The following is a 27154-nucleotide window of genomic DNA, read 5'->3' as shown; positions in this document are numbered from 1 at the left end:
GAGCAGAAGGAAGAGGTAACACACATAACAACATATGCCAGACACTGCTCTAAGCATTTTACATATGCAGTTGGCTCTCTGTATCCACAGATGTGGAACTTGCAGATACAGAGGGCCAATTCTACTACATTATTTTATAGAAGGGCTTAAGCATCAAGAATTTTAGCATCACAGAGGTCTTGGAACCAATCTCCTGCAGATGAGAGACCCATATTAATTCATTCTAGCCTCATAACAATCTCATAAAGTTAGGGACCATAATTATCCCCATTTTAAAAGTGAAGCTTAGAACTTGCCCATGGTCACAAAGCAAGAAACTAAAATCTAAAATCATTCTGGCTCCAGAGTCCACATTTTTGATGGCTTTTCTAAACTAGGCTATCACATTCCCAGATACCTCCTAGTGTCTACTCCATATACTCCATCAACACACTCTCACAGCACACTGCACTCCCCTTCATCACAAGATGTTCCTGTTTAATTGTCTGACTACCAAACTGAGCTGTGGGCTGAGGACAGGAATCACATTTTTTATCATTTTATCTTCAGCATCTATTACAGTAATCTGGTGCAGAGTAAGTTCTCACTTCAACAAACATGTACTGAATAAAAATGAAGTGAATAGCACAGTGATAGGATTGACTTAAAAAAAAAAAAAAAAGTCGATAAGCGTAGGTCAGGCAGAAAATGCATGGAATGTATTGAGTTGGCCAAAAAGTTCATTTGGGTTTTTTCCATAGGATGTTATGGAAAAATCCAAATGTGAACTTTTTGGCCAACCCAATATTATCCCATGAAGCTGTATAAGATGAAAACATTAAAAAAAAAAGTAAGAGAAGTTTAAAAGCTATTGGTCTAATGTATACATACATTATTAAAGGGGTAAGATTTTTTAAAAATACTAAAACCATCATTCATAGTTAATAATTTTCTTACAAACCATCCCTTACTACCTTCATAACTGCCAGTGGGGATAACTGAATCTGGACAATAGGATCCTAACTGGTCTTCTTATCTGTAGGCTAACTTCCTCTCTCTAAACTACTTCGATTCACTACTGCTAGAATTAACTTTCTGAAACAATTTGCTGTGTCACATGTAAAAATCTTTGAATGCTCCTCACTGCCTAGGGCCCAAGTTCCCTTAGCCTGGTTTTTTAAATTCTTCCTTTTTTTTTAACCCCAGGGCAACCTCTTCTAAAGTGTTTTCCAGAATGTTTTTCCAGACTGCAGCTGGTACAAAGTATAGGTGAGTATTTCCTTTGTGGGTAGAAAAACATGACGTACTAATTCTGGAAGAATTTGAAGCACTTTTGGAAGGAATACATGGATAGAATGGATACTTATACATAAACACGTGATACAAAAAAATTAAACCAAACTACCTAAGAGGCTAGTGTGAGTGTAGCAAGAAAAAGAACAAAAACTAGAGAAAGACAACAATGAAAAGACCAAAAATTTGCAATATGTACTTAAAGGGACACCAAATTTTATGTGTAAAATATAATATAATTTAACATTTTCAAACAAGGGACAGTGTGGTAAATTGCAGAACAGATCCCATTCAAAAATACATCCTCTGTTTGAACAGGTATGTACTGAAGAATTTACCTTACCCAGAATGAGGTCTGGCCTTTGCCCTCTGCTACTGGGAGGTAATTTGTAGACCCTTGGAATATCCTGCCTAACAACAGTGTCTTCGCTTGCCTGCAGGGTTGGTCACTGAAAAGTCTAACAATATGATTTATGATGTTCGAAACAAGCCACATCAGATCCAGCCTCCAGAGTAACTGGAGACTAAGTGTATTAGCCTGAACCTCTGGGAGGGACTGAATACTCACTAAAGGGGAGCTATGCTGGTAGCATGTCACTGATTCGCAAGGTAAACTCTGGACACCAAACGCTTGTGCAAACTTTCCTGGCTGGCAGTACTCTGAGTCTGATCACACATCTTAGCCAGGAGTAGGAAACATTGTCTCTGACTCCTGAAGGGAACACAGCCAGAAGGTTCCCACTTGGGCCACTCCAGATTTTGCCCTACTAGGCTTAGGCTCTCATCTTGGCCGATTTGATCTGCATCCTCTTGTTGGAGTGAAACTTACAGACTCTTGCTTTGGCTGGTTTTAACTTGTGTCCTTTTGATACAATAAAAGCATAATCATCACTATAATGCTCTTCTGAGTTTTAAGGCCTTCTAGCAAATTACCAAATCTGAAGGAGTCCCTGGGTGACCCCAGAATCAGTAACTGACTGGTCTGAAGTAAGGTGGCCCTGGGGATCCCCAAACTTGTAGCCAGTGTAAGGGCAGTCTTGTGGGGACTATGGAGTTGGCCTGAACTCATTACAGTAAGTTTTTGTCACTATATTTCTTGAGGTGATATAATTTAAACTGTCCTCAAAGGCATACCCCTCAGCAGGAAAGCACCTGACTTGCCCTGTTAGGCACTACTGCCAAGGGGCTAGTCAAGAAGTGGCAGACTGTAGAATGATGCGAAGTGGCCCTGCTGGTTAATAGGTTAACCACCACAGAGGAGGCCTTCAATAGACATAGAATATCTCTGAACAAGGACAACCCATACTAGGACGGCAAATGGCACTTACGAAGTACCAGAAAAACAGAATGAGATCTTGTTTTCCACAATATAAAGGGCATATAACATTTCCTCTATTCTTTATATCAATTTAAAGATGGCACAGAAAGTTCAAAATCATATAAAAATAGGACCTTCAGATTTATATCTAGACTACTGGATAAAATACCTCAGGTCACAATATTGTGGACTCACCTGTACTTCAACAACAACAAAAAATATTTCAGGAACAAAATAGCAAAAGTGCTACACCTCTGTTGCAGTAGTTGTATTTCCTATAATTACTGTTACTCATTTATGAAAAATTAGTTAAGACTAAGCAAAGTAGATTTTAGGTACTGGAAAACCAATGGATTTAAACCAACAAGCAGCTGATGACTGCAACCGTGAAATTAAAAGACACTTGCTCCTTGGAAGAAAATCTATGACAAACCTTGACAGCGTATTAAAAAGCAGAGACATGACTTTGCCAACAAAGGTCCATCTAGTCAAGGCTATGGTTTATCCAGTAGTCATGTACGGATCGGAGAAGGCAGTGGCAAGCCATTCCAGTACTCTTGCCTAAAAATCGCATGGACAAAGGAGCCTGGTAGGCTGCAGTCCATGGGGTCGCTAAGAGTCGGACACGACTGAGCGACTTCACTTTCACTTTTCACTTTCACGCATTGGAGAAGGAAATGGCAACCCACTCCAGTGTTCTTGCCTGGAGAATCCCAGGGACAGGGGAGTCTGGTGGGCTGCCGTCTATGGGGTCGCACAGAGTCGGACACGGCTGAAACAACTTAGCAGCAGCAGCAGCAGCAGCATGTATGGATGTGAGGGTTAGATCATGAAGAAAGCTGAGGGCTGAAGAACTGATGCTTTTGAACTGTGGTATTGGAGAAGACTCTTGAGAATCCCTTGGACAGCAAGGAGATCAAACCAGTCAATCCTAAAGGAAATCAATCCTGAATATTCATTGGAAGTACTGATGCTGAAGCTCCAATATTTTGGCCACCTGATGAGAAGAGCCAACTCACTGGAAATGACCCTGATGCAGGGAAACATTGAAGGCAGGAGGAGAAGGGGACAACAGAAAACGAGATGGTTGGATGTCATCACCGATTCAATGGAAATGAGTCTGAGTAAACTCTGGGAGATGGTGAAGGACAGGGAAGCCTGGAACGCTACAGTCCATGGGGTCGCAAAGAGTCAGACAGGACTGAGAGAGTGAAGGACAACAAATCAGCATCCTGAATTTATTACCCTTGTTCCTAAGCGTATAAAACTATGGGCCATTCAAGATTCTACTTAAAAAAAACATTAAAAAAAAAAAGAAAAACTCTTTGGGAACCTCCTAGAATCAGTAATAAAATCTGTTCTACTTATATCTTGATAAAACACTGATTTACAAATACACTACAATTTAGAAAAGGTGACCCAAGTATGTGGGTATCTAAACTTCATTTTTTGCTTTCCCCAAATAAAATCAGTCTAAAAGATGGAGGGAACCCACAACTCAAGCTGGGAGAGGCTTTCATTATTTCCAAACAAGAATACAGAGGTCATGTACTCCACACCATGAACAATGCTGGTCTAATATGCCTAAAAGGAATCCTAAACATAAATAAGGCTTTCCCTTAAATTACTGTCTTCTCAGACAAAAAAAAATCCAGGTATTCTGAACCTCCTGGTGCCATACATCTGGACTTAGTATAGTTAATTTTCTCACCTCAAACAGCTAGAATTAAAAGCTACTACATTCTTGGTTCATTTACAGTTTGGTTTTTCTGGTCATTCCATCATAATTAAGAAGTAGCCATGTTTTCTTCACTCTAGTTGTTTAAAAACAAACACCACCACATTCTTAAGCTTATTTCTGAACATGAGCAATGACTAACTCATCTTCTCTCCATCCTCCTTCACCATCCAAGTCTATCTTCCAACCTGTGACCCCACAACCTATTAGTCTTAAAATATTCTGTCTGTACAGAAGATGATTCAATATTTAACAGTTCAATTTCTCTATTTAAATGTAATCTCTGTGAGATTAAGTATCAATGGCTAATTGTTCCTGTATTTTAAGCACCTAAAAAAAAAATAGTCAAATACACTATCATTAAAAAAGTCAACAGATTGAAGAATGTAAGCTCAAGGTGTCATGTTAACCAAAAGCAATAACTTTATTTCATCCAAGTGGAATCAGATTCAGTCATCCTAATGCACATTTACTGACAAAATAAGGCTATGAAATTAGCAAACAATTCATTATATCTATGATAACACAGTTTAAAACTGTGCCATTGTGCTGCAAAAAAACTTAATCAATAGGAGAAAATAATTTTGGTAAATACATACTGAGAATAATTTTAATAAAATTAAGTTGTAACTCCTAAAACTAGTAATAAATATAATTTTGCAAAGTTTAATCATTCTTTTTTAAAGAGAATCCTATTTAAGTCTCTAAAACCATTTACATGACCAGATATTTTCTTTTCCTTTTCAGGTTCACCATGAACAAAAGAAAAGCAGACTTCCCTCAAATTTGTCGTCGATGGGTAAAATTATATCCACGGTGAAGAGTTCAAAAAGGACGATATAGGACTTCCCGATTGGTCCAGTGGTTAAGAATCTGCCTCACAATGCACGGGTCACAGGTTCAAGCCCCGGTCTGGGAACTAGGATCTCATGTGCTGCGCGGCAGCTAAGCCCACGAGCCACAACTAAAGCAAGCCCACACGCAGCAACGAAGAGCCCCTGTGCCACAACAAAGACCCAGCACAGCCAAACATGAAACCATAATAAAATCAAAATTAAAACGATAACAGCACTATTCCTTTAATATCTTCAACTTATTTTCTTCTGGTTTATAATTCAGCAAACATGGCAAATTACTTTAAGATTTTAATTTAGAAATATATAGCTGTTACTATAATACCTATAAACTAGAGCAAATATTTAATAAGAGTACTGCTTTTCCTTAAGTATTCCCCAAAAGTATATTTTTATAAACTTTCAGAAGATAAAGGGGGTTTAAACCTTTATAAACCATCCTTTCTTTTATTTCTAAAATGACTTCTTAGCATTTCAAATGAACTATAGAAAAGAGAAAGTTGTCAAGAGGAAGGTTTGAAGTAGGAAGAGTCTATGATACTAACAGATACAATAACATGGAAGGCAAGGTGGGGCTCAGGGATTAAACAGCCCCAAGAAGAAAGAATGAAAAAAGCAAGTTCTAAGAGAGGTGCTTGAAGAACTCATGCATTGAGTAACACATGTTCCACATAACCCTCATCCTGATGGTAGAATCTCATAGAAATTTAAAGCTATTTCCAAGACTTTACTTTTTCACTTTGAATAAAGAGCTCTAATCCTTGGTCATCATATCCATCAGCTACTCTAACATTAACCTTAATTGTTCAATGCTATCTATCAAACTCACAACAAGGACTTCAGCACTTGGATCATGGTCATCTTCATGTATGCCACCATCCTACAGGTCCACTTATATATGGGTTTTTTGTAAACTAAATATGTACTACAGTACTATATGATCTACAGTTGGTCGAATCCAAGGATGTAGAATCACAGATAAAGGGGGCCAACTGCAAAGTTTTATTGGAATTTCCAACTCCATGGAGGGCTGGAGCCCCTAACCCCAATGTAATTCAAGGGTCAACAACATTCTATACTTGTCTTCTATCATAAGAATACACTGTTGCTTCCCAGAAAACACATATTAGGATTAGTTCATCTGTGACTCTACAATCAAATCAAGTTCTTCAGTGCTTCACTTGCTCCCCGTGAAGTCATCATCACAGACCAAATATTCTATGACTAAACATTATACAATATATATTCAAATATACTATTGTCATAAATAGTAAAGCACATAAAATAAGAAGCCCCAGTTCCATTTTCCTAGATATTTTATAAACTATTTTAAAATTTTATTGCAATTCTTCAACAATGACACAATGATATTCTACTTTTGGTAAGACTGACCCTATTTGGGGTATAAAAATGGCTAGATGTGCATTCAATAACCAAGGGATATAATCTAAGCAAATATATATATAATGAATGCCCCTAGTTTTCCTAATCCACTGCAAAAGGTCACATTTTCACAACCATGTCCCAAAGTCTATTCTGACACTTTTCAGTTCTTAGAGGAGAATTGAAACACATAATATATAGGTTTTAAGAAAGTCTGGAATTGTTAATTATTTACGCTTTGAGCAATGTGACGAGAGTTGTGAGCTTTTTTTCTTTAGGAAAAACAAACAAAAAAAAATGTACCATAGACATTACTTTTAAATTCACATGCTGGACCTAAGTACCGTTCATCATTTCAACAATTAATTAAGGTTCACTTAATTTTCTACGTAACTGGAAAAGACAAAAGCTATTATTTAACCTTAATCTTTCATCTTAAAATTCTAATAAAACTACAAGGTCGGACATTGACACCAAAGTTCCGGCTCATAGCAATGAGAGTTACACACTTAAAAAAAGCGGCAGGGGTGGTGGGGGGGGTGGTGGTGATGGTTTCAGTTGAATTTGAAGATGTGTGAAAAGTCAATCCAGTGCCTTTGTTAACCTACAGTAAATTCACAACCACAACTGGTTAGAGGAACTAATCTATCAGACTTTTTTAGAAAAGAAACTGCCTCCTAATCAGTGTGTGTGTGTGTGTGTGTGTGTGTGTGTGTGTGATCAGTGTGCCTAATCAGTGTGTGTGTGTGTGTGTGTGTGTGTACTCGCTCAGTCGTGTCCAACTCTTTGCGATCCCATGGACAGCAGCCCATCAGGCTCCTCTGTCCATGGGATTCTCCAGGCAAGAATACTGGCGTGGGCTGCCATTTCCTTCTCCAGGGGATCTTCCCAACCCAGAGATCAAACCCAGGTCTCCCGCATTGCAGGCACACGCTTTATCCTCTGAGCCACCAGGTAAGCCCCCTAATCACTTTAGAGGACAATAATTATTTTTTCCTTCTGAATCTATTGTACTAATACCTATCTCGTGAATGTTAATGGTAAAAAAAAGAATTTAAGCAGCTATTCTGGGCAAACAGATGGAAATTTCCCCATATTACAACTCTGAGTCCATAGAAGTGTTTAAAATATATTTGGTACCAGATATAATGATCTCTTCATGTTTCAGTGAATAAGATTTACTACCCCAAAAGAAGTTTCCTGGAACAATAAGTCTTGAGGTTCACTATAAAAAGCAATTAAGAGCTCTCTTTATTACACATTACTGTGATTTTCTTAAATTCTCCTCTGAAATGGTAAATGAATGAGACTGAAAGATTCCATTAGGCCATATTCAATTTTGGTGATGAATGACATATTAATAGACTAGATAGTACAAAACTGAACACCAGAAATATGAGAATACATAAAGTTAGCCTCATTTCATCTTGCATCTGCCTTTAAACCAAAACAGTTTTACCATTATGTCTGTAATAATGTAAAAAATGAGGCATAATCACTGAAAACCTCTATGTGTGAAGAACAGTTCTTCACATTTAAGCAAAGGCTTTTTCCTTCTCTTCAACCACAGTTGCAATAACAAACTCTCAAAGGTACTTTTTCTTTTACTATGATACAAACAATACAACAATGATAAAGTCATATAACATTTGTATATACAAATAACACATCTTAAGGCTAGATTTTCTTTATGAACTACTAGTGTTAGACAAACACTTAAGAACTATAAATTTATATTTAAGGATAAAATAAGAAAAGAAAGAAAAGCAAGGCAATACTTAGAAAATTAATCTGAATGGCAGATGAAATACATACATACATATATATATATATATATATGTATACATATATATATATAAACTTCCTAGCTAGCAGAGTATGCAAGAAAATAACAGATTAATATTTATAAAATCTTTATTAAACTAGATGAGTACAAGCTCTTGAAAAATCAGGTGCAGTTAAAAAAAGTTTTTGTAATTCTCTGTTTAATCCTCTCAAAAGTTATTAGAAATCTTCATATTTGTTACTTTCATCCTACACAGCAAATATTTAACTTTCAAAACAGTAATAAATCATTCTAAAATATTTTCCACAGAATTTTAATAAAGCAGTCAAACTGGACATGATAAAGTAAAATGACTCCAAGCAGAGAAAAGCAAAAAAATTGTTGCTAGAAACTTTTAAGAGATTATCAGCTCTTTGTTTTTCCTCGTTTTTTTTTTTTTTTTTTTCCTTTTCTCCTGTTTTAACTTGAGTGAGATAAAAGGAATGGAGTCTTGCTTAACTTTTTTTAAAAATTATTTATTTTAATTGGAGGCTAATTACTTTACAATATTGTATAGGTTTTTTACATACATTGACATGAATCAGCCATGGGTGTACATGTGTCCCCCATCCTGAACCCCCCTCCCACCTCCCTCCCCAACCCATCCCTCAGGGTCATCCCAGTCCACCAGCCCTGAGCATGCATCAAACCTGAGCCCTGTCTCATGCATCAAACCTAGACTGGTGATCTATTTCACATATGGTAATAAACCCATGTTTCAATGCTATTCTCTCAAATCATCCCACCCTCGCCTTCTCCCACAGAGTCCAAAAGTCTGTTCTTTACATCTCTGTCTCTTTTGCTGTCTTGCATGTCATTGTTACCATCTTTCTAAATTCCATATATATGCGTTAATATACTGTATTCGTGTTTTTCTTTCTGACTTACTTCACTCTGTATAATAGGCTCCAGTTTCATCCACCTCATTAGAACTGATTCAAATGCATTCTTTTTAATAGCTGAGTAATATTCCATTGTGTGTATGTACCACAGCTTTCTTATCCATTCATCTGCTGATGGCCATATAGGTTGCTTCCATGTCCTGGCTATTATAAACAGTGCTGTGATGAACATTGGGGTGCACGTATCTCTTTCAATTCTGGTTTCCTCGGTGTGTATGCCCAGCAGTGGGATTGCTGGGTCATACGGCATTTCTATTTGCAGTTTTTGTTGTTGTTGTTGTTTTTATTTGCAGTTTTTTAAGAAATCTCCACACTGTTTTCCATAGCGGCTGTACTAGTTTGCATTCCCACCAACACTGTAAGACGGTTCCCTTTTCTCCACACCCTCTCCAGCACTTATTGTTTGTAGACTTTCTGATAGCAGCCATTCTGACCAGCGTGAGATGGTACCTCATCGTGGTTTTGATTTGCATTTCTCTGATAATGAGTGATGTTGAGCATCTTTTCATGTGTTTGTTAGCCATCTGTATATCTTCTTTGGATAAATGTCTGTTTAGTTCTTTGGCCCACTTTTTGATTCGGTCGTTTATTTTTATGGAGTTGAGCTGCAGGAGTTGCTTGTATATTTTTGAGATTAATTCTTTGTCAGTTGCTTCGTTTGCTGTTATTTTCTCCCATTCTGAAGACTGTCTTTTCACCTTGCTTATAGTTTCCTTTATTGTGCAAAAGCTTTTAAGTTGCATTAGGTCCCATTTGTTTATTTTTGCTTTTATTTCCATTACTCTGGGAGGTGGGTCATAGAAGATCCTGCTGTGATTTATGTCAGAGAGTATTTTGCCTGTGTTTTTCTCTAAGAGTTTTATAGTTTCTGGTCTTACGTTTAGATCTTTGATCCATTTTGAATTTATTTTTGTGTATGGTGTTAGAAATAGTGTTCTAGTTTCATTCTTTTACAAGTGGTTGACCAGTTTTCCCAGCACCACTTGTTAAAGAGATTGGCTTTTCTCTATTGTATATCTTGCTTCCTTTGTCAAAGATAAGATGTCCATTAGTGCATGGATTTATATCTGGCCTTTCTGTTTTGTTCCATTGATCTATATTTCTGTCTTTGTGCCAGTACCATACTTTCTTAATGACTGTAGCTTTGTAGTATAGTTTGAAGTCATGCAGGTTGATTCCTCCAGTTCCATTCTTCTTTCTTAAGATTGCTTTGGCTATTTGAGGTTTTTTTGTATTTCCACACAAATTATGAAATTATGTGTTCCAGTTTTCTGAAAAATACCATTGGTAGATTGATAGGGATTGCATTGAATCTATAGATTGCTTTGAGTAGTATACTCATTTTCACTATATGATTCTTCCAATCCATGAACATGGTATATTTCTCCATCTCATTGGGTCATTTTTGAGTTCTTTAATCAGTGTTTTATAGTTTTCTATGTATAGGTCTTTTGTTTCTCTAGGTAGATTTATTCCTAAGTATTTTATTCTTTTCGTTGCAATGGTGAATGGAATTGTTCCCTTAATTTCTCTGTCTTCTCACTGTTAGTATATAGAAATGCAAGGGATTTCTGTGTGTTAATTTTATATCCTGCAACTTTACTATATTCATTGATTAGCTCTAGCAGTGTTCTGGTGGTGTCTTTAGGGTTTTCTATGTAGAGGATCATGTCATCTGCAAACAGTGAGAGTTTTACTTCTTTTCCAATTCAGATTCCTTTTATTTCTTTTTCTTTTCTTATTGCTGTGGCTAAAACTTCCAAAACTATGTTGAATAGTAGGGGTGAGAGTGGGCACCCTTGTCTTGTTCCTGATTTTAGGGGAAATGCTTTCAATTTTTCACCACTGAGGATAATGTTTGCTGTGGGTTTATCATATATGACTTTTATTATGTTGAAAGATATTTGAGATATTCTCCTTCTATGCCTGCTTTCTGGAGGGTTTTTATCATAAATGGATGTTGAACTTTGTCAAAGGCTTTCTCTGCATCTATTGAGATAATCATATGGTTTTTATCTTTCAATTTGTTAATGTGGTGTATTACATTGATTGATTTGCAGATACTGAAGAATCCTTGCATCCCTGGGATAAAGCCCACTTGGTCACAATGTATGATCTTTTAAAAATGTTGTTGGATTCTGTTTGCTAGAATTTTGTTAAAGATTTTGGCATCTATTTTCATCAGTGATACTGGCCTGTAGTTTTCTTTTTTTGTGGCATCTTTGTCTGGTTTTGGGATTAGGGTGATGGTGGCCTCATAGAATGAGTTTGGAAGTTTACCTTCCTCTGCAATCTTCTGGAAGAGTCTGAGTAGGATAGGTGTTAGCTCTTCTCTAAATTTTTGGTAGAATTCAGCTGTGAAGCCATCTGGTCCTGGGCTTTTCCTTGTTGGAAGATTTTTGATTACAGTTTCAATTTTCATACTTGTGATGGGTCTGTTAAGATTTTCAAATTCTTCCTGGTTCAGTTTTGTAAGGTTACACTTTTGTAAGAATTCGTCCATTTCTTCCAAGTTGTCCATTTTATTGGCTGATAGTAGTCTCTTATGATCCTTTGTATTTCTGTGCTGTCTGTTGTGATTTCTCCATTTTCATTTCTAATTCTGTTGATTTGATTCTTCTCCCTTTTTTTGTTGACAAGTCTGGCTAATGGTTTGTCTATTTTATTTATCTTCTCAAGATATTTATTTATCTTTATTTATTATATCAGCTTTCAGTTTTGTTCATTTTTTCTATAGTCTCATTTGTTGCTTTTTCACTTATTTCTGCCCTAATTTTTATGATTTCTTTCCTTCTACTAACCCTGGGGTTCTTCATTTTTTCCTTTTCTAGTTGCTTTAGGTGTAAAGTTAGGTTATTTATTTGATTTTTCTCTTGTTTCTTGAGGTATTGCTTATTTTTTTTTAATCAACCATAATTTCCTAAAATGATTCAAGATCAATGCTGTGCATGGTCTAGTTAAATGCTAACTACATACAGCTCTCGAGGGAACATAACTACTCATAAGAGAAAGGTATGGAGTGGAGAGAGGCAAACAAGCAGGAAATGAAGACAACTTAGTAGAAATAACTTAACAGAAACAGAACTTAGCAAGTGGGAGATAATCCAAGTTCAGGCTTAGTCATATGAAAGAACAAAATGGGGAGTTTACTAAAGAAGATAGCTATGCAAGTGTGATGGCAGGAGGTAGATGAAAACTCTCTGCACCTCCTTTCAATTTTGTCATGAACCTAAAACGGCTCTAAAAAATAAAGCCTTTTCAAAAGATAAATTAATAATAATATATTAAGACTAAGTAGGGCTTATCCCAGGAACAAAAGAAAGCTTCAGTGTTAAGATATATTTCCGTTTAATTCATAAAATAAATAAAAGTAAGCTGGAAAGAAAACTATATTCTATCTATAGATTTACAGCAGATAAAAAGTCATTTGACAACACTGAACACTAGTCTCGATTAAAAGTAAAATAATAAACAAGAACAAAATGGAGAAAGAGAAGTCAATGAAAACACAAGGGCCTACAACAGCCAAAACAACTTCAAAAAAGAAGTATCAAGTTAGAAGATTAAGTCTGTCTGATTTCAAGATTTACTATAAACAAAAGTAGTCAAGACACTACCACCACAAAGACAGATAAAACAGATCAAGGGCACAGAACAAAGCATTTAGCAATAGGTCCAGACATACATGACAACTTATTTTTTATAAAGATGCAAAAGGAATTCAATGAAAAAAAAAAAAGATCATCTCATCAATACTTGGTGCAGGAACAACTGGATATCCAAATGCAAAACAAACAAAACCTATCAACAGGCTAAAAATAACCCTAACATCTATGACTATGGATTAGTTAAGTAAAGTATGGTACAATTATAAGATGGAAATCTGTGCATCTATTAAAAAAAAAGACTGAAGGAGATCCCTATGTTCCAAAACTGGCACAAAGGAGACTCAAGATAAATTAAGTTAAAAAAAGGCAAAGTATAGGAAAGGAAGTTAAGAATCACCTCCTGGGTAAGGGTGGTAAAAATATAAATAAATGTACTTGCTTATATAAAGAAATTCTGATGGATACAAGAAACGCTGATAGCAATGGTTACTCTTCTAAGATGATAAATAGAAACTATCTATTGTCTGACTTTAAAAATTTTGTTAACCATATTTAATCTATTCATATAATTCTTTTTTAACTGGCCTTCAAACTGGAAATGCAAATAAAATTGTAATTTAAGAAACTGCTACTTATTAATACTATTTAGTATGCTGCATTCTAACATCTATGCATGTATATTAAGTTAAAAATTGAACAACTCATTATTCCTTCACTAGTTTGACGGATCAAATTAGACAAAATGAAGAGGCTCTTTATAGAGTTTGTGTTAATAAAATTCTAAAATCACAGTTATGATCAAGATTTTATAAATAGACAGAAATTAAATTCTACTATTTTCACCCCAAAAGTATGCATTTTTCAGAATTATAAATTTTGTTTAAAACTATCTAAAACCTAGCCTTCCTCATAAAAATGATACATATTTCCCTGCTGCAGGAGCAACTGGATATCCATATTCAAAACAAACAAAAACCTATCAACAGGCTAAAAATAACCCTAATGTCTATGACTATGGGTTAGTTAAGTAAAGTATGGTACAATGATAAGATGGAAATCTGTGCATCTAAGATTGAAGGAGATCTCTATATACCAAAACTGGCACAAAGGAGACTCAAGATAAACTGAATGCCGCATCACTCATAATATCACTACTTTACAATTCCCATTAACAAAGATAAAAATAGTAAGACTCTCCAGAGCATTAACCTGTCCACCGTAGCTACTATTCTATAACTGGTGTTACCACAGCCTGCTTTAGACCTACTCTGCCACAAAACGTGCCTTCCCTCTGTATTCCACAACTCAACACTTTGGTAAGAGAAACTGAGAACAAAAAATAACAGTGATAACTAAAAAAGGAAGGAAAGGGGACTTATATTTAAAATGCCAAATATTAGAACTGCTTTAAAAAAATTTCCTATGGTAATTTCAAAGCAGGATTTCATAAGTACAAAGGAAAATAAGTCCATCATGTTTTTCTAGTGAAAAAGTATGTGAGAGGTTGTTCAACATAACTGCTTAAGATCCCCGAAGAGCAACTTTCTAAGCATTTCTAAGCAGCACTGATTCTGACTAATAAAACTACACCAAGACACATTTTCTTAAACGCTAAACTTTGAATTATGACAGCACAAGCTGTCAAAATGGTTTTTTTTTTAAATGAATGCAAACTGAAAGAATCTGGCTTCTGCTCAACTTTCATGCTGTATTAATAATTTAGAAAATATTTCTATAATGGTACATAGCTCCAGTTAGCAGATTTCCATGAAGGGTGTGACCTGCACTAAATGCTGACATTATCCTTTCCCTACCAACTGGGCAGGGCACAGAAGTGTATAGCTCTTACAGGCGTCCCATTCCTGCAGCCAAAACAGACAGAAAAGGCAAGCAGTGAACTGCAGGAAGGCTGTGGCACCAGAGTCAACCAACGGGACCATGCCCAGCAGGCACTATACACAATGTGAAAGTGGAATGGTAAGTCTGTATCTGCTGAGAAAAAAAGACAGGCATTCAACGGTGCTAAGATTATCGCTAATATTATATCCAAAGGCTAATACCAAATTGAGCAGACTTGAGCAGAAGCAGTTCAAATACAACACAAACTTATATTATTCAAATGTGAGATTATACCAGAAAAAAATTTAAAACATGTAATTACTCATGTTGCTTTATTTCCTGTATTCTTCTATCCTAACCACCCCTCTTCTGAAACATAATAATTCCATGGTGCATCTTTACTGTCAAATACTATGCAGCAGTTACAAATCTCTTTGCATGACATGGAAATATTTCCAAGTGAGTATTTCCAAGTACTGCTAAGTGAAATAAGTTCCAGAGTATTTAGTATGATGCATTTTCAGTGTCAAAACAACAAAACAGCAATAGCAAAAGAAAGCTCTCCATGTGTATGTATATACATTCAGATACATAAACTGGTTTTTTAAATAAGACTACACACTGAACACTGTTGACCTTCAGAAGGCCTAACAGGTGATTTTCACTTTATACAATTCTATACTCTTCACAGCTTTTTTAAAAAAAATAAACCAACAACCATGAATCAAATACTATTATGAGAAACAAGGAACAACTTAAGTTCCCATCACTAAAATCTTACCAAGATAAAGTAGATAAACAACAGGACATACTGTACAGCACAAAGAACTATATTCAACATCATATAATAACCTGTAATGAAAAAGAATATATATACATATACATATAACTGAATTAATTTTCTGTACACCCAAAACTAACACAACATTGTAAATCGACTATACTTAAATTAAAAAAAATAATCTTATGAATGTGCAGACTTGAGAATTTTACATGTCTGTCTAAAACAGTGCTATATTCAAGTAATTTCTGGAAAAATCAAGACAAGAGGGCCTCAAAATGTCATTCATATTCCTTTCACAAGTTAAATTTTGATACACTGTAAGTACTAATTAGAAAACTTTACCTTTCTTGATGCATAGATGTCAAAAAATGGCTTATTTCTGACACTGAATGGTTCCTGTGTTTTGTCAATGAGCCCTGTCTTCATTTTTTCATGTCGAGGATTTATTATTTCTCTTTCTATACACTGCAGACGGATATTAAAATCACAATCTCCAACCGGCTGTGCCTGAATTAAACCAGACAATGATTTAAATTTCAACACTAAAAACCATTGTATCCGCATAGTTATCCAGGCTGTCACACTACACACAGCAGTCTATATAAACAGCACCCTCTGGAGTTGCCCAGTACACAACCTGCACCTTGGTATGTGCCGGCCCTGATAATCAGACTAAAGACAGAAGCATGCCTAAACATGCAAATACACATACACAAAACTATTTAAACTATAAATATGTAAAAGAATATAGGAAAACAATATAAATCTCCTCAAATACAAATTTTCAATCCAAAGCTTTCACATCTGAATTAAAGTATTAATATACTCACTAATCACTTTTATTATTTATATGAATTAGTAAAACCTGCATAAAAACCAAAATCCAAGTAGGTGGGAAAGTATAGGTACACAACACACCAAAATAAGCACAAAAAAAAAGAAAAAAAACATCGTTTTGTTGTTTAAAATGCTAACACCTTACAGCCAACAATAAGCAGAAGACATTTATTAAAGAAATACACTATCAACTCTGAAAACTAATAAAGAAGAAAGTTTATAAAATACAATAGAAAAAGAAAGTGATCTACTCCTCCACATGTATACACATAGTACATATATTATGGTACACATATATGATGGGCTTCCCGGGTGGCACAGTAGTAAAGAATCCACCTGCCAATGCAGGAGAAACAGGAGACGTGGGTTTGATCCCTGGATCAGGAACAGTCCCTGGAGGAAGAAATGGCAACCCACTCCAGCATTCTTGCCTGGAAAGTTCCAGGGACAGAGGATGGGCCACAGTCCATGCAGATGCAAAAAGCTGGACGTGACTGAGCATGCACGCAGCCAGAGGCGCATGTATATGGTTATGTATACATGGTTTGAATGAGGAAATAAAAAGCACACGCCATGCTTCTGCACGAGCTGAGGGTAGGGCCTGCCCTCTCCTGATTGGACACACAAATACAGCTGCAGCCCTTCACCTGGGTGACAGTAATGGTCCAGATTAGCAGCATCACCTCAACGGGACACCAAGCACTCTCTTCTTTACTTCTCCATTAGATATCCTTCCCAGCATTTTCCCTGTCTTTTCTGCCTTCTTCCTCTTCTCTCATCTATATTACTCAACCTAACATTTACCCAACCTACTGTTTACAAAGAGGTGGCAACACTTGCTTAAGCTGTGAACATTAAATACGCCTCAAGGATGACTTTTTCTCAACTCTGGAAGGATGACAATTTTGATACTCAGCAAAAAACACAGAGCAAAACAAAGTGAATGAGAGCTAGATATGAGGTAGAATATGTTCCCTTTATATGAAGGCATACAGCTGTTCCTAACAGATGTTTATTGAGGAAATGGTAGTTAGTAAATAACCATGTAGTCCATCTGCAATCTTTTCCATGTCACCTATGTCATCAACAGGGCTGAAAAACCTAAAACGTCAGGTTCATTCATTAGATGAGTTCAGACCCCTATAAATTACAGTGAAACAAGCAAGGCTTCTTTTTAAGAAATAAAATAAAAAAAATAAAAAAATAAAAAAAAAAAAAGAAATAAAATAAGTCTAAAAATTACAGATAGAAAGTAAGTTCACCTTCAAATCTGTGCTACCTATCATAAAGGAAGTTCCTGATAGATATGTGAAGAATTATAGAGAATAGACTATAAGAAGCACTCAATAACTATTGACTTCTCAAAAGTCTTCTCTGTTTTGAGTTCCCTCTTACGTCAAAACACTACCCACCCTGCCACTGGAGCTATCTTTCAAAACAATTAAAGTATGATCACATCATTAACATAACTAAAACCCTTCAGTAGTATCCTATTTTATACAGAACTGAACTAGAATGCCTTATTCAAGGAATCTGGCCCCCAACCCACCAATCCATTCTCACTTCCTGCTACGTCCCACATGTCACACACATCAAGTACGCAAATGTCCATCTAATGCTCCTGACCTCTTAGGCTCACTCCTTCAAAATTAGTATGTCACTTTCTCTGTCTACAACTCCACACTTCAAATGACTCAACTATATCCACGGTAACCTGGAATATTCTCACCTCTCTACCTCTCATGTATCTCCCATATACTTTCCTATTTCTCCCTAATATCTTTGATATTATACTTATGATACTTTTATAATTATTTCTTTAATTTACATCCCCATTCATAAGTGCACTTCAAGTTTCTTTTAATTTTGCATTCCATCTAAATATATATCCTAACAATTGTGTATAATATATGCACATTAATCTCTAATAAGTTGCATATATACACAACTGTATATTATAAAACAGAGAAAAACTGAATAATAGATTAAGAATAAATCTTTCTTCTTTTCAAATCCCAATGAACTGTTGAGAAAGCAGCCTTTTTTGGAGGTCAGTACACTAAATCATGACCAGTGGTCATGTATGGATGTGAGAGTTGGACTGTAAAGAGGGCTGAGCACCAAAGAATTGATGCTTTTGAACTGTGGTGTTGAAGAAGACTCTTGAGAGTCCCTTGGACTGCAAGGAGATCCAACCAGTCCATCCTAAAGGAGACCAGTCCTGGGTGTTCATTGGAAGGACTGATGCTGAAGCTGAAACTCCAGTATTTTGGCCACGTGATGCGAAGAGCCGACTCATTTGAAAAGACCCTGATGTTGGGAAAGATTGAAGGCAGGAGGAGAAGGGGACGACAGAGGATAAGATGGTCAGATGGCATCACCGACTCAATGGACATGACTTTGGGTTAACTCCAGGAGCTGGTGATGGACAGGAGGCCTGGTGTGCTGCAGTTCATGGGGTCGCAAAGAGTCGGACACAACTGAACAACTGAACTGACTGACACTAAATCATGAATTCCCTGGAGGCAAGAAATCATGTCCGAGTCTTCTGTGTATTCCTGACATCTAGAATAATAATTGACATATGAAAAATTATCAATGAAATTATTGCTGGACAAAATAGTAAACTAAAGTATTAAAAAGTTTTAAACCATTATCTCAAAATTTTTCTCATAGTGACCTTGATTTGATAAATCAAAATAAACAAAGTGGTTAATCATCTGTGAAAGTCGCTCAGTTGTGTCTGCCTCTTTGTGACCCCATGACTATACATGGAATTCTCCAGGCCACAATACTGGAGTGAGTAGCCATTCCCTTCTCCAGGGGATCTTCCCAACCCAGGGATCAAACCCAGGTCTCCTGCATTGCAGGCAGATTCTTTACCAGTTGAGCCACCAGGAAGCCCTAAATGAAACCATCAATGAAAGCTCCGTGGTAAATTCAAGAATTAAACATATGATGCTTTCAGTTATATCTTATTATCAGAAACATGAAAAATGTGACATTAAAATCAATGAAAAATAGTAACAGGCACTCAATAAATACTTATTGAATGAATGATTATAAACCTAGAGATGAAAACCATGAAATTCATCATTCTTACAGCAAAATATGGATGAATTTCCTAAACAAGACACAAAAGCACAAACTTTGAGATCCAGTGACTTTGATTTCACTAAAATGAAAAAAATTCTGTACCTCAATAGATATTGATTTGGAAAACATACTATTTGCCACATATATAACTAAGAAAGGATTAGAATCCAGGAAGGATAACTATTAGAAGATTATTTGGACTTGCAATTAAATCACAAAAGAAAAATTCAAGCCAAGTAAAACTAAACATGAAATATGCTTAACTTCAAACTTCCTTAGTAGTCCAGTGGTTGGTAACCCGCCTGCCAAAGCAGGGGCAAGTGTTAGTCACTCAATTGTGGCCAACTCTTTTGCGACCCCACGGACTGTAGCCCAACCAGGCTCCTCTGTCCATGGAATTCTCCAGGCAAGAACACTGGAGTGGGCTGCCATTTCCTCCTCCAAGGGATCTTCCTGACCCAGAGATCAGAGCAGGGTCTCCTGCATTGCAGACAGATTCTGTACCACCTGAACCAACCACCAGAGAAGCTCAGGAATGTGGGTTCAGTCCCTGGTGTGGGAAGATGCCCCATGTTGCGGGGCAACTACTGAGCCAGCACTCCAGAGACCGTGAGCCGCAACTACTGAAGCCCACACACCCTACAGTCTGCACTCCACAACAAAAGAAATCATTGCAATGAGAAGTCCGAGCACCCCAACTAGACAGCGTCCTGCTCTACTGCAGCTAGAGAAAGCCTGCACCCAGCAATGAAGACCCAGGGCAGCCCAAAACAAATAAATAAATAAGTAAAAAAAGAAAAATTTGAAAATTAAAAAAAAAAAGAAATATGGTTAACTTCATTAGTAACCAGGGGAAAACAAAACTATCCAGTTGCCAAAAATCTTAGTCTGAAAATATCAACTGTGGTAAAGCGGTACAACTCCTCCTGAGGGGAACGGAGCAGCACAACAGAAGAGCTGTGGTCACCAATGTGACCAGAGTCTCCGTCAGGAGGGATGAGGACGGCACTGTTTTAAGGGCTTCCCCGGTGACTCACGCGGTAAAAAATCCACCTGGGTTCTTTAACCTGCATGTGGAAGACCCGGATTCGATCCCTGGGTTGGGGAGATTCCCTGGAAGAGGGCATGGCAACTCACTCCAGTATTCTTGCCTGGAGAATTCCATGGACAGAGAAGAGAAACTTGGTGGGTTACAGTTCATGGGGGTCACAAAGAGAGACAACTGGGCAACCAAGCACAGCGCAGGTGATCATATCCCAGGAATGAGAGCTGTCTTAGAGAAGCGTGGACACACGTGCACAATAAAAGGTACGTAACACTGTTCCACGCAACAGCAGCATGACAGCAAAGTGTGGAAACCCACGTGTCCATCAGAGGCGGGAAAAAGATGAACCCTGTTTATTCATACAATGTAATAAAATACTAATTAATTAAAGTGGGTAAAGGTATTAAAAACATTCATGGGAATAATAAATAGCAACTTCAGGGTAGAAGCTGCTTCTGGATAAGGGGGGGTCATGAATGGAATGAAAGAGGTTTGCATAAGAAACTTCTACTAAACCTGTAATGATTTATTCCTTATTAGAAAGAAAATGCAGTAAAACTGACAATGTTCAACTTCAACAGATTGGGAGGTCAGTACATGAGTATTCCTCATATTATTCTCCATATTTTTGTGTACTATAAAATTTTTCATGTTTTTTTTTAAAGAATGAGAAGGCTGTTGTCTCAGACAAAGCTCCCAGGCTAACAAGTGAACCTGCACTGAACAATATTAAGGCAGAGCTCACTATCAAGAGGCAAAGGAGACAGTGTGCCCCCAGTCACAAAGAAACAAGGCCACACCCCCACTCTTTACATCTCATTATGGTCCACTGATCATTATCCAAGACTGGCGATGAGAATAAGTCAATCCTGGGATGCATTATTCTTGAGGAATATAGTAGTTACAAAGAGAACAAAATTAAAATTTGGTTTCTGACCTTCAGTTTCTTAAATTTGAAACTCTGTTTGAAATAGAAATTTAACAAAAAATGAGATATGTAATTGAAAATTTCTGAGAAAAAGTAATCTGGATTAATACAATCCAGAATCTTAACACCACAATTTAAAATGTATATCCCCCAAAAAAGAACTTTTTAAAAATTTCGTTACAAATCTTCAAAGCCTTAAAACTTAATGCTTTTAATCCCCAAAGTCTTAACTGCTTTCAGCCTGGTCTGAATACTAAGTGATTATGCAATTTGAATAACATATCTAGAGGAACAATTATACCTTTTCATGTATATACACTATTGAAAGAACTTCTTGCATTTACAGAAGTCATCTTGTACTGCCTAAATAATTTAGTCATTACACCATAATTCAGCATTAACAGGCAGATTATAGGTAAGTCTAAAATTGTAGGAAATAGGTAGAGAATATAATTCCTACTTTTTTATTTATTTACAAAAGGTAGTTCTGCATTTTGTTTTCTTTCTGCATCTTTCTGCCTCCATGTTATAAAATCAACACTCATAGTCAGTTTCTCTTTTTTTTTTAAGTGATAGACAGTAATAAAATTTGGAGACTTTTTAAAATCCAGTACAAGATAGCTAAAATTGACAATTTTCCATTTTACAAAATACTCTTATTTTATCACAATTATACTCACTTGAAGTTCCTAAAGACTCCAGAGACAAGAAATGTGCAAAATGTTAGGTAATAAAGAGAAAGAAAAGGAGATGCAAAAGTATTTTAACAAGGTGTCAAATAAGTAACTTGACAGATTCATCATTTTTCTTTTCTACTATCTCTAAGGCAATAATCTTTTTTATTTGTTAAAAACCAATTATCTCAGTGATAATTTTTATTTTATAAATTATAGAAAGTACTTACATTGAATTTAATTATGTCATATATCAAGTATCTAGGAACGGCCTGTCCATTAACTCTGTCAATAATCATTTCCTTGAAGGAGAAAAAAAAGGTAAGTTTATTCATATTTTAATAGCAATTTCTTTAGTTTGATTAAAATATAACAGTCATACAAACTAGTATATACAGCATAAACATACAACTTGGTGAAATTTCAAAGTGCACACACTTGTATGCAAATCACTCCTATGGACTTCCAGCGCTCACAAAGCCCAGGTGAGCACTCTCTGTGCTGCAGGAAGTCACGGTGATGCTTCATTATAGTCTTTACATGTGAGCTACTACGCTACACTTCATGGTGTCTGGATTACTAAACAACTATTAGGAAAAAGAGACTACAAAACTTAACTTTGTTAAATCATTATTGTTTTACATTGTGTCATATGCCAAGTACTTTAATCATAAAACCTATAGGTAATAAATGGTACCCTTATTATAGACAAAATCTCCATGTGACCCACACAGTCTTTCTTGGTTCCATATCCCTCTACTATGATCAAAGGAACAGTGCAAGAGAATATGATATCATACTCCATTAAGTGAAAAGAAGTTAAATTCCACACACTGACAGAAAAGAGATAAAGGACACTAAAGGGTAATTATAGATATAAAAGTAAATTTTTTAAAATTTTATTTCTTTTTTTTTTTTTTTAAATTTTATTTCTTAATACCAGGTTTTAACCTAAAATTCTTTTTCTTCCCTCATATTCTTCCTAGGAAAGTAAGCAAGCTATTTGTTACCTAATTTCATGATGAAATATTCACACACAACCATCTAAAATTACAAAGAATACATTGATTTAGGACAGATACATCTTCCAGTTTTAAGGAATTATTACCAATTGGTTTCTTTCTCAAATTTTGTTTGCCGCACTACTGACATTTATTTATGGTTATCATCTTGAATGTCATCAATCACTTTTCTTACTTTAAACTAATTATTGAAAGATTTTTATTTAAGTATCTGAGAATTTTATGAGCCGACAAGGTAGTGCCAACAACAGGTTTCAATCACTCTTCTCAAGAATGGGTGGACGGAAGCCAAGTGGGCTTACAGGTTCAGAGAACAGACATCACAGAACTTCCCTCACAAATTACCTGATGAAATGAGTGAATACGTATATTCTTCACACGTTAAAAATAACAAAAAAGAAAGTTTGTTATCAGCAAACAAAACAAGTAAAAAGGAATAAACAAACCAGTAAACTTTAAAAACTGACAGCCATGGAAACCACCAAACTTCTGGTAAAACAGAAAGGCATAGCAGGATTCAGCCCCAAGCCCACTAAACCCCCAGAAGCCCTATTCGTAAATGACAAACCCTTGATAACTGTCACTATTACACTCAAACATAGAGAAGCAAACTCAGGGTTATTCTTGTCCTTCTCCTCTCTTCAGAGTGAAGAATAACTGAAAGAGCAGAACAGTGTGCCTGAAATAAAGGCTACAGGACTCCATGCTGAAGAAACAATCTGAGAGTTACTAGGATAAACTATGGTTCCCAACCAGCTGAAGACAACTTTCACCCACAGTTTTTAAAAGAGAACAGAACCCAGTAGCAAAAACCCAACACCGAGGCTGCACTCCTCCCAATAACTTCTTCATCACAGCGCCCCGTCCCCACATCTGTCACTATCGCTCTAGGGTACAGAAAAGTGAGTAAACGTAAAAAAATTTAAGCCTAAAACTTAGCTAAGAAAACTGAACTGCATTATTAGTGGGATTGTAAAATGGAGCAACCAGTTCGAAAGAAGTACAGCAGTTCTCTCAAAAAATTAAAATTAGAACAACAGGACCCAGCAATTCCACTTCTGGGTATACATCCAAAAGAATTAAAAACAAGATCTTGAAGAGGTATTTATACACCCATTGTATGTATCAGCATTATTCCAACAGCTAAGAGAAGGGACCCAAATGTTAATCAACAGATGAATGAATAAATAAATGTGGCATGGACAGAGAGCAGAATATTATTCAGCCTTGAAAAGGAAATATATCACATGCTACAACATGCATAAACCTTGAGGACATTATGTTAAGTGAAATAAGCCAGTAAGAATCAGACAAATGACACATGATTTCACTTATATAAGGTATCTAAAGGATTTAAACTCATAGCCAGTAGAATGGTGCCTGCCGCAGGCCGGGGGTAACGAGAAGCTGTCTAACGGGCAGACAGTTTCACGTTTACGGGATAAAGAAGGTCCGGAGAGCTGCTGCTCCACAGTGCGCATACAGCTACCACTACCACACTTATAAATAAAAAAATTAAATAAACAAATAAAATCTAGTGAAGAAGGGAAAATAGATTTTCTCCTGTGATCAAGTTTTAGAAACAGGGTCTAGATTTACCCTCCTGCATGAAACAACCTAAGAATGAAAAAAGGGGTAAACAATCTAAAGTTCAGTAATAGGCAGGACTTAGGGTTCCAACGGCTCACAGTCAAAAGATGATGCTAAAGACTTGGCGTGGCCCAGATATAAGGAATATTAAGTTGAGTACTTTGAAGAGCCGCTCAGAGTTTTAATGAGAGGAAATAACTGTGGAAAACTCGGGGCCTTCAAAGCTGATCTCAAAGACAACCCATTCTTTGAAATGCTTTTAGATAAGGCCCACTTGTTTCTAATTACCATAGTACATCTAGGTGACAGAATGTTCTGGAATTAGCAGCAGTGGTTGCACAGGGCATCCCCAGTGGCTCAGCTCCTGCCAAGGCAGGAGAGGCAGGCTGGATCCCTGGGTTGGGAAGATTCCCTAAAGAAGGAAACAGCACCCCACTCCAGTGTCCTTGTCTGGAGAATACCAAGGACAGAGGAGCCTGGCGGGTCACAGTGCCTGGGGTCACAAAGAACAGAGTCAGACACAACTCAGTGACTACACAACGACAACAAGGTGGTCACACAACCTTACCAACACAAAAACCACCAACTTACACACTTTCACAATGGCGGGTTATATTTCAGCTATCTTAATAAAGTTAAATTTGAGAAAGAAATCTGAAAATCAGTTCTTAAGATGAAAGGAAAAAGGAAGGAACCTCTGACATACAGCCTATATTAAATGTGAGCTATATACGTGTTGATTATACACATTCTACAAATACAGCCATAATAAAAATGACTAAAGGGAAATACATCAAAAGGTTAAAACTTAATCTTGATAGCTGAGTTTTGTTCTATTTTATAACATACAGACTTTGTACAGTTTTAACAAGCATACATATACTTTTGTAAAAAATTAACATGAAAAGACATGTCATTTTCCCAAGATTTTTGTTATTAACTTTAATGATTAACTGTTATATTCTCCTATTATCCTCAGTATAAAATTGATTGAATTTTACTGATTTGTTTCAAGTGAATTAATGTCGTATTTCTAAACTCCAATTTTCCACATTTTGTAGGTCAAAGAACATAATTTAGAGAGCAAAACAAAAGCCTCAACACTCATATCTGACAGCCAGACAATTAGGTAGTTTGAGTTATTCTTGGATTTGGAATTTTACAGAAACAATTTGCAAATGAAAATGTAGAAGAAACAGGAAACTAAACAGGGCTGTTTTAATTAACTAAGTGGAAAAACAGATATGGTAGCTAAAATTCTGATCCAAGTAAACTGACATCATGAATCATATTGCTATTTTTAAATCTCCTAAGAGTCTATTATGTTGCTCTCAGTTATCCAAGTTTGGGATGAAAATAAATAGTATTGCTAAGTTAAATCTGCAGAGGGTTAGACATCTAAATTTTAAGCATTATTTCTACCTGGAATACCCGTGGCTCATGTCCAACCAAAGTCTCTTTCTATAAAAATCCTCCCATAATCTAATGCCAAATCCTTTATAAGCCATCTTTAGTTACTAATTAGATATGATTCATTTCTCCTCTAAACCACCCTAGAACTTGTTTTAAATACCCATCTTCAGATTATTGTTTGATTCGTCACCCATCATTCTCCATCCCTCCCCAAAGAAGCACAGTGTCTCCAAGGTGAGGCCTTCTCCTCGACCCTCTAAGTGCTACCTGCGCTCTGTGGCACGGCACGTGCCGGGAATGAAAAACTGCACTAAACCCTGGCAAACACTGTGACTGCAGAGTCTTCTTCTTCCTTTAATTTTATGAATCACAATGCTAAGAAGAAAAAAAAAACTTAGATAAAATGAAAGCAGCAAAAATCAAAATAAATGTTCCTGTTGTTCCCATGAACTAATTACCACAGCTGTGGTGTTGGGGATGCAGACTATGGACAGACAACTGCAGGGATGCCTGTCACACCAACCAGGACGAGCAGGGCTCCCCCGGCAGATGCGCAGTGAACAATATTCCCAATCTTACACGCGGGCTCAGTCAGCCACAAGGGGGGGGGGTGTGCACACGCACACGCCCACACACAAACATGTTAGAAAGTTTACGTACACATGTGAAGTATTTTAACACACACACTGTCACGGGAATGAACATTTACTAGTAGCCTCACAGCGGATGCGGTACAGGTGACTCTGTGACTATGGTTACTCTTTGCTCAGTCTCTGCTACTCAGTCTCGACCATGACTTTCTTCCCTTCTATCTTCATCTTTAGTACCTGGCCCAGTCATCCTCTCAACCTGGACTGCTATCATCACTCACTAGGCCCCATCGAAAATTTTCACCTCATGTCCACTGCTCTCTTCCATACAACCTCAAACTCTCACTCTCTCTAGGTCACACCCTGAACCTTCTAAGCACTTAAAACTATACCTCACAAGTGACTAATTCAAACCGCCTCATTTCCCAGCCACAGT

At 36.6% G+C, this 27154-nt stretch overlaps 1 protein-coding gene across 2 annotated transcripts in view; it reads right to left on the bottom strand.

Annotated features, from left to right (window-relative positions):
- The window catches only part of RNGTT (RNA guanylyltransferase and 5'-phosphatase), a 222840-nt gene that overhangs the window by 121968 nt on the left and 73718 nt on the right, over nucleotides 1-27154 (bottom strand). Inside the window, exons 10-11 of one of the 2 annotated variants that reach the window (XM_043889802.1) lie at nucleotides 22334-22405; nucleotides 15866-16030 (exon numbers count right to left, since the gene is read on the bottom strand). In XM_043889802.1, coding sequence (XP_043745737.1) covers nucleotides 15866-16030; nucleotides 22334-22405 — 237 coding nt within the window. The remainder of the gene's footprint in view (nucleotides 1-15865; nucleotides 16031-22333; nucleotides 22406-27154) is intronic. The other variant, XM_043889804.1, reaches the window with a different exon arrangement.

This window comes from Cervus elaphus, chromosome 28 (genome assembly GCF_910594005.1).
Source record: "Cervus elaphus chromosome 28, mCerEla1.1, whole genome shotgun sequence".
NCBI lineage: Eukaryota > Metazoa > Chordata > Mammalia > Artiodactyla > Cervidae > Cervus > Cervus elaphus.
This window is presented reverse-complemented; position numbering and strand designations above follow the sequence as displayed.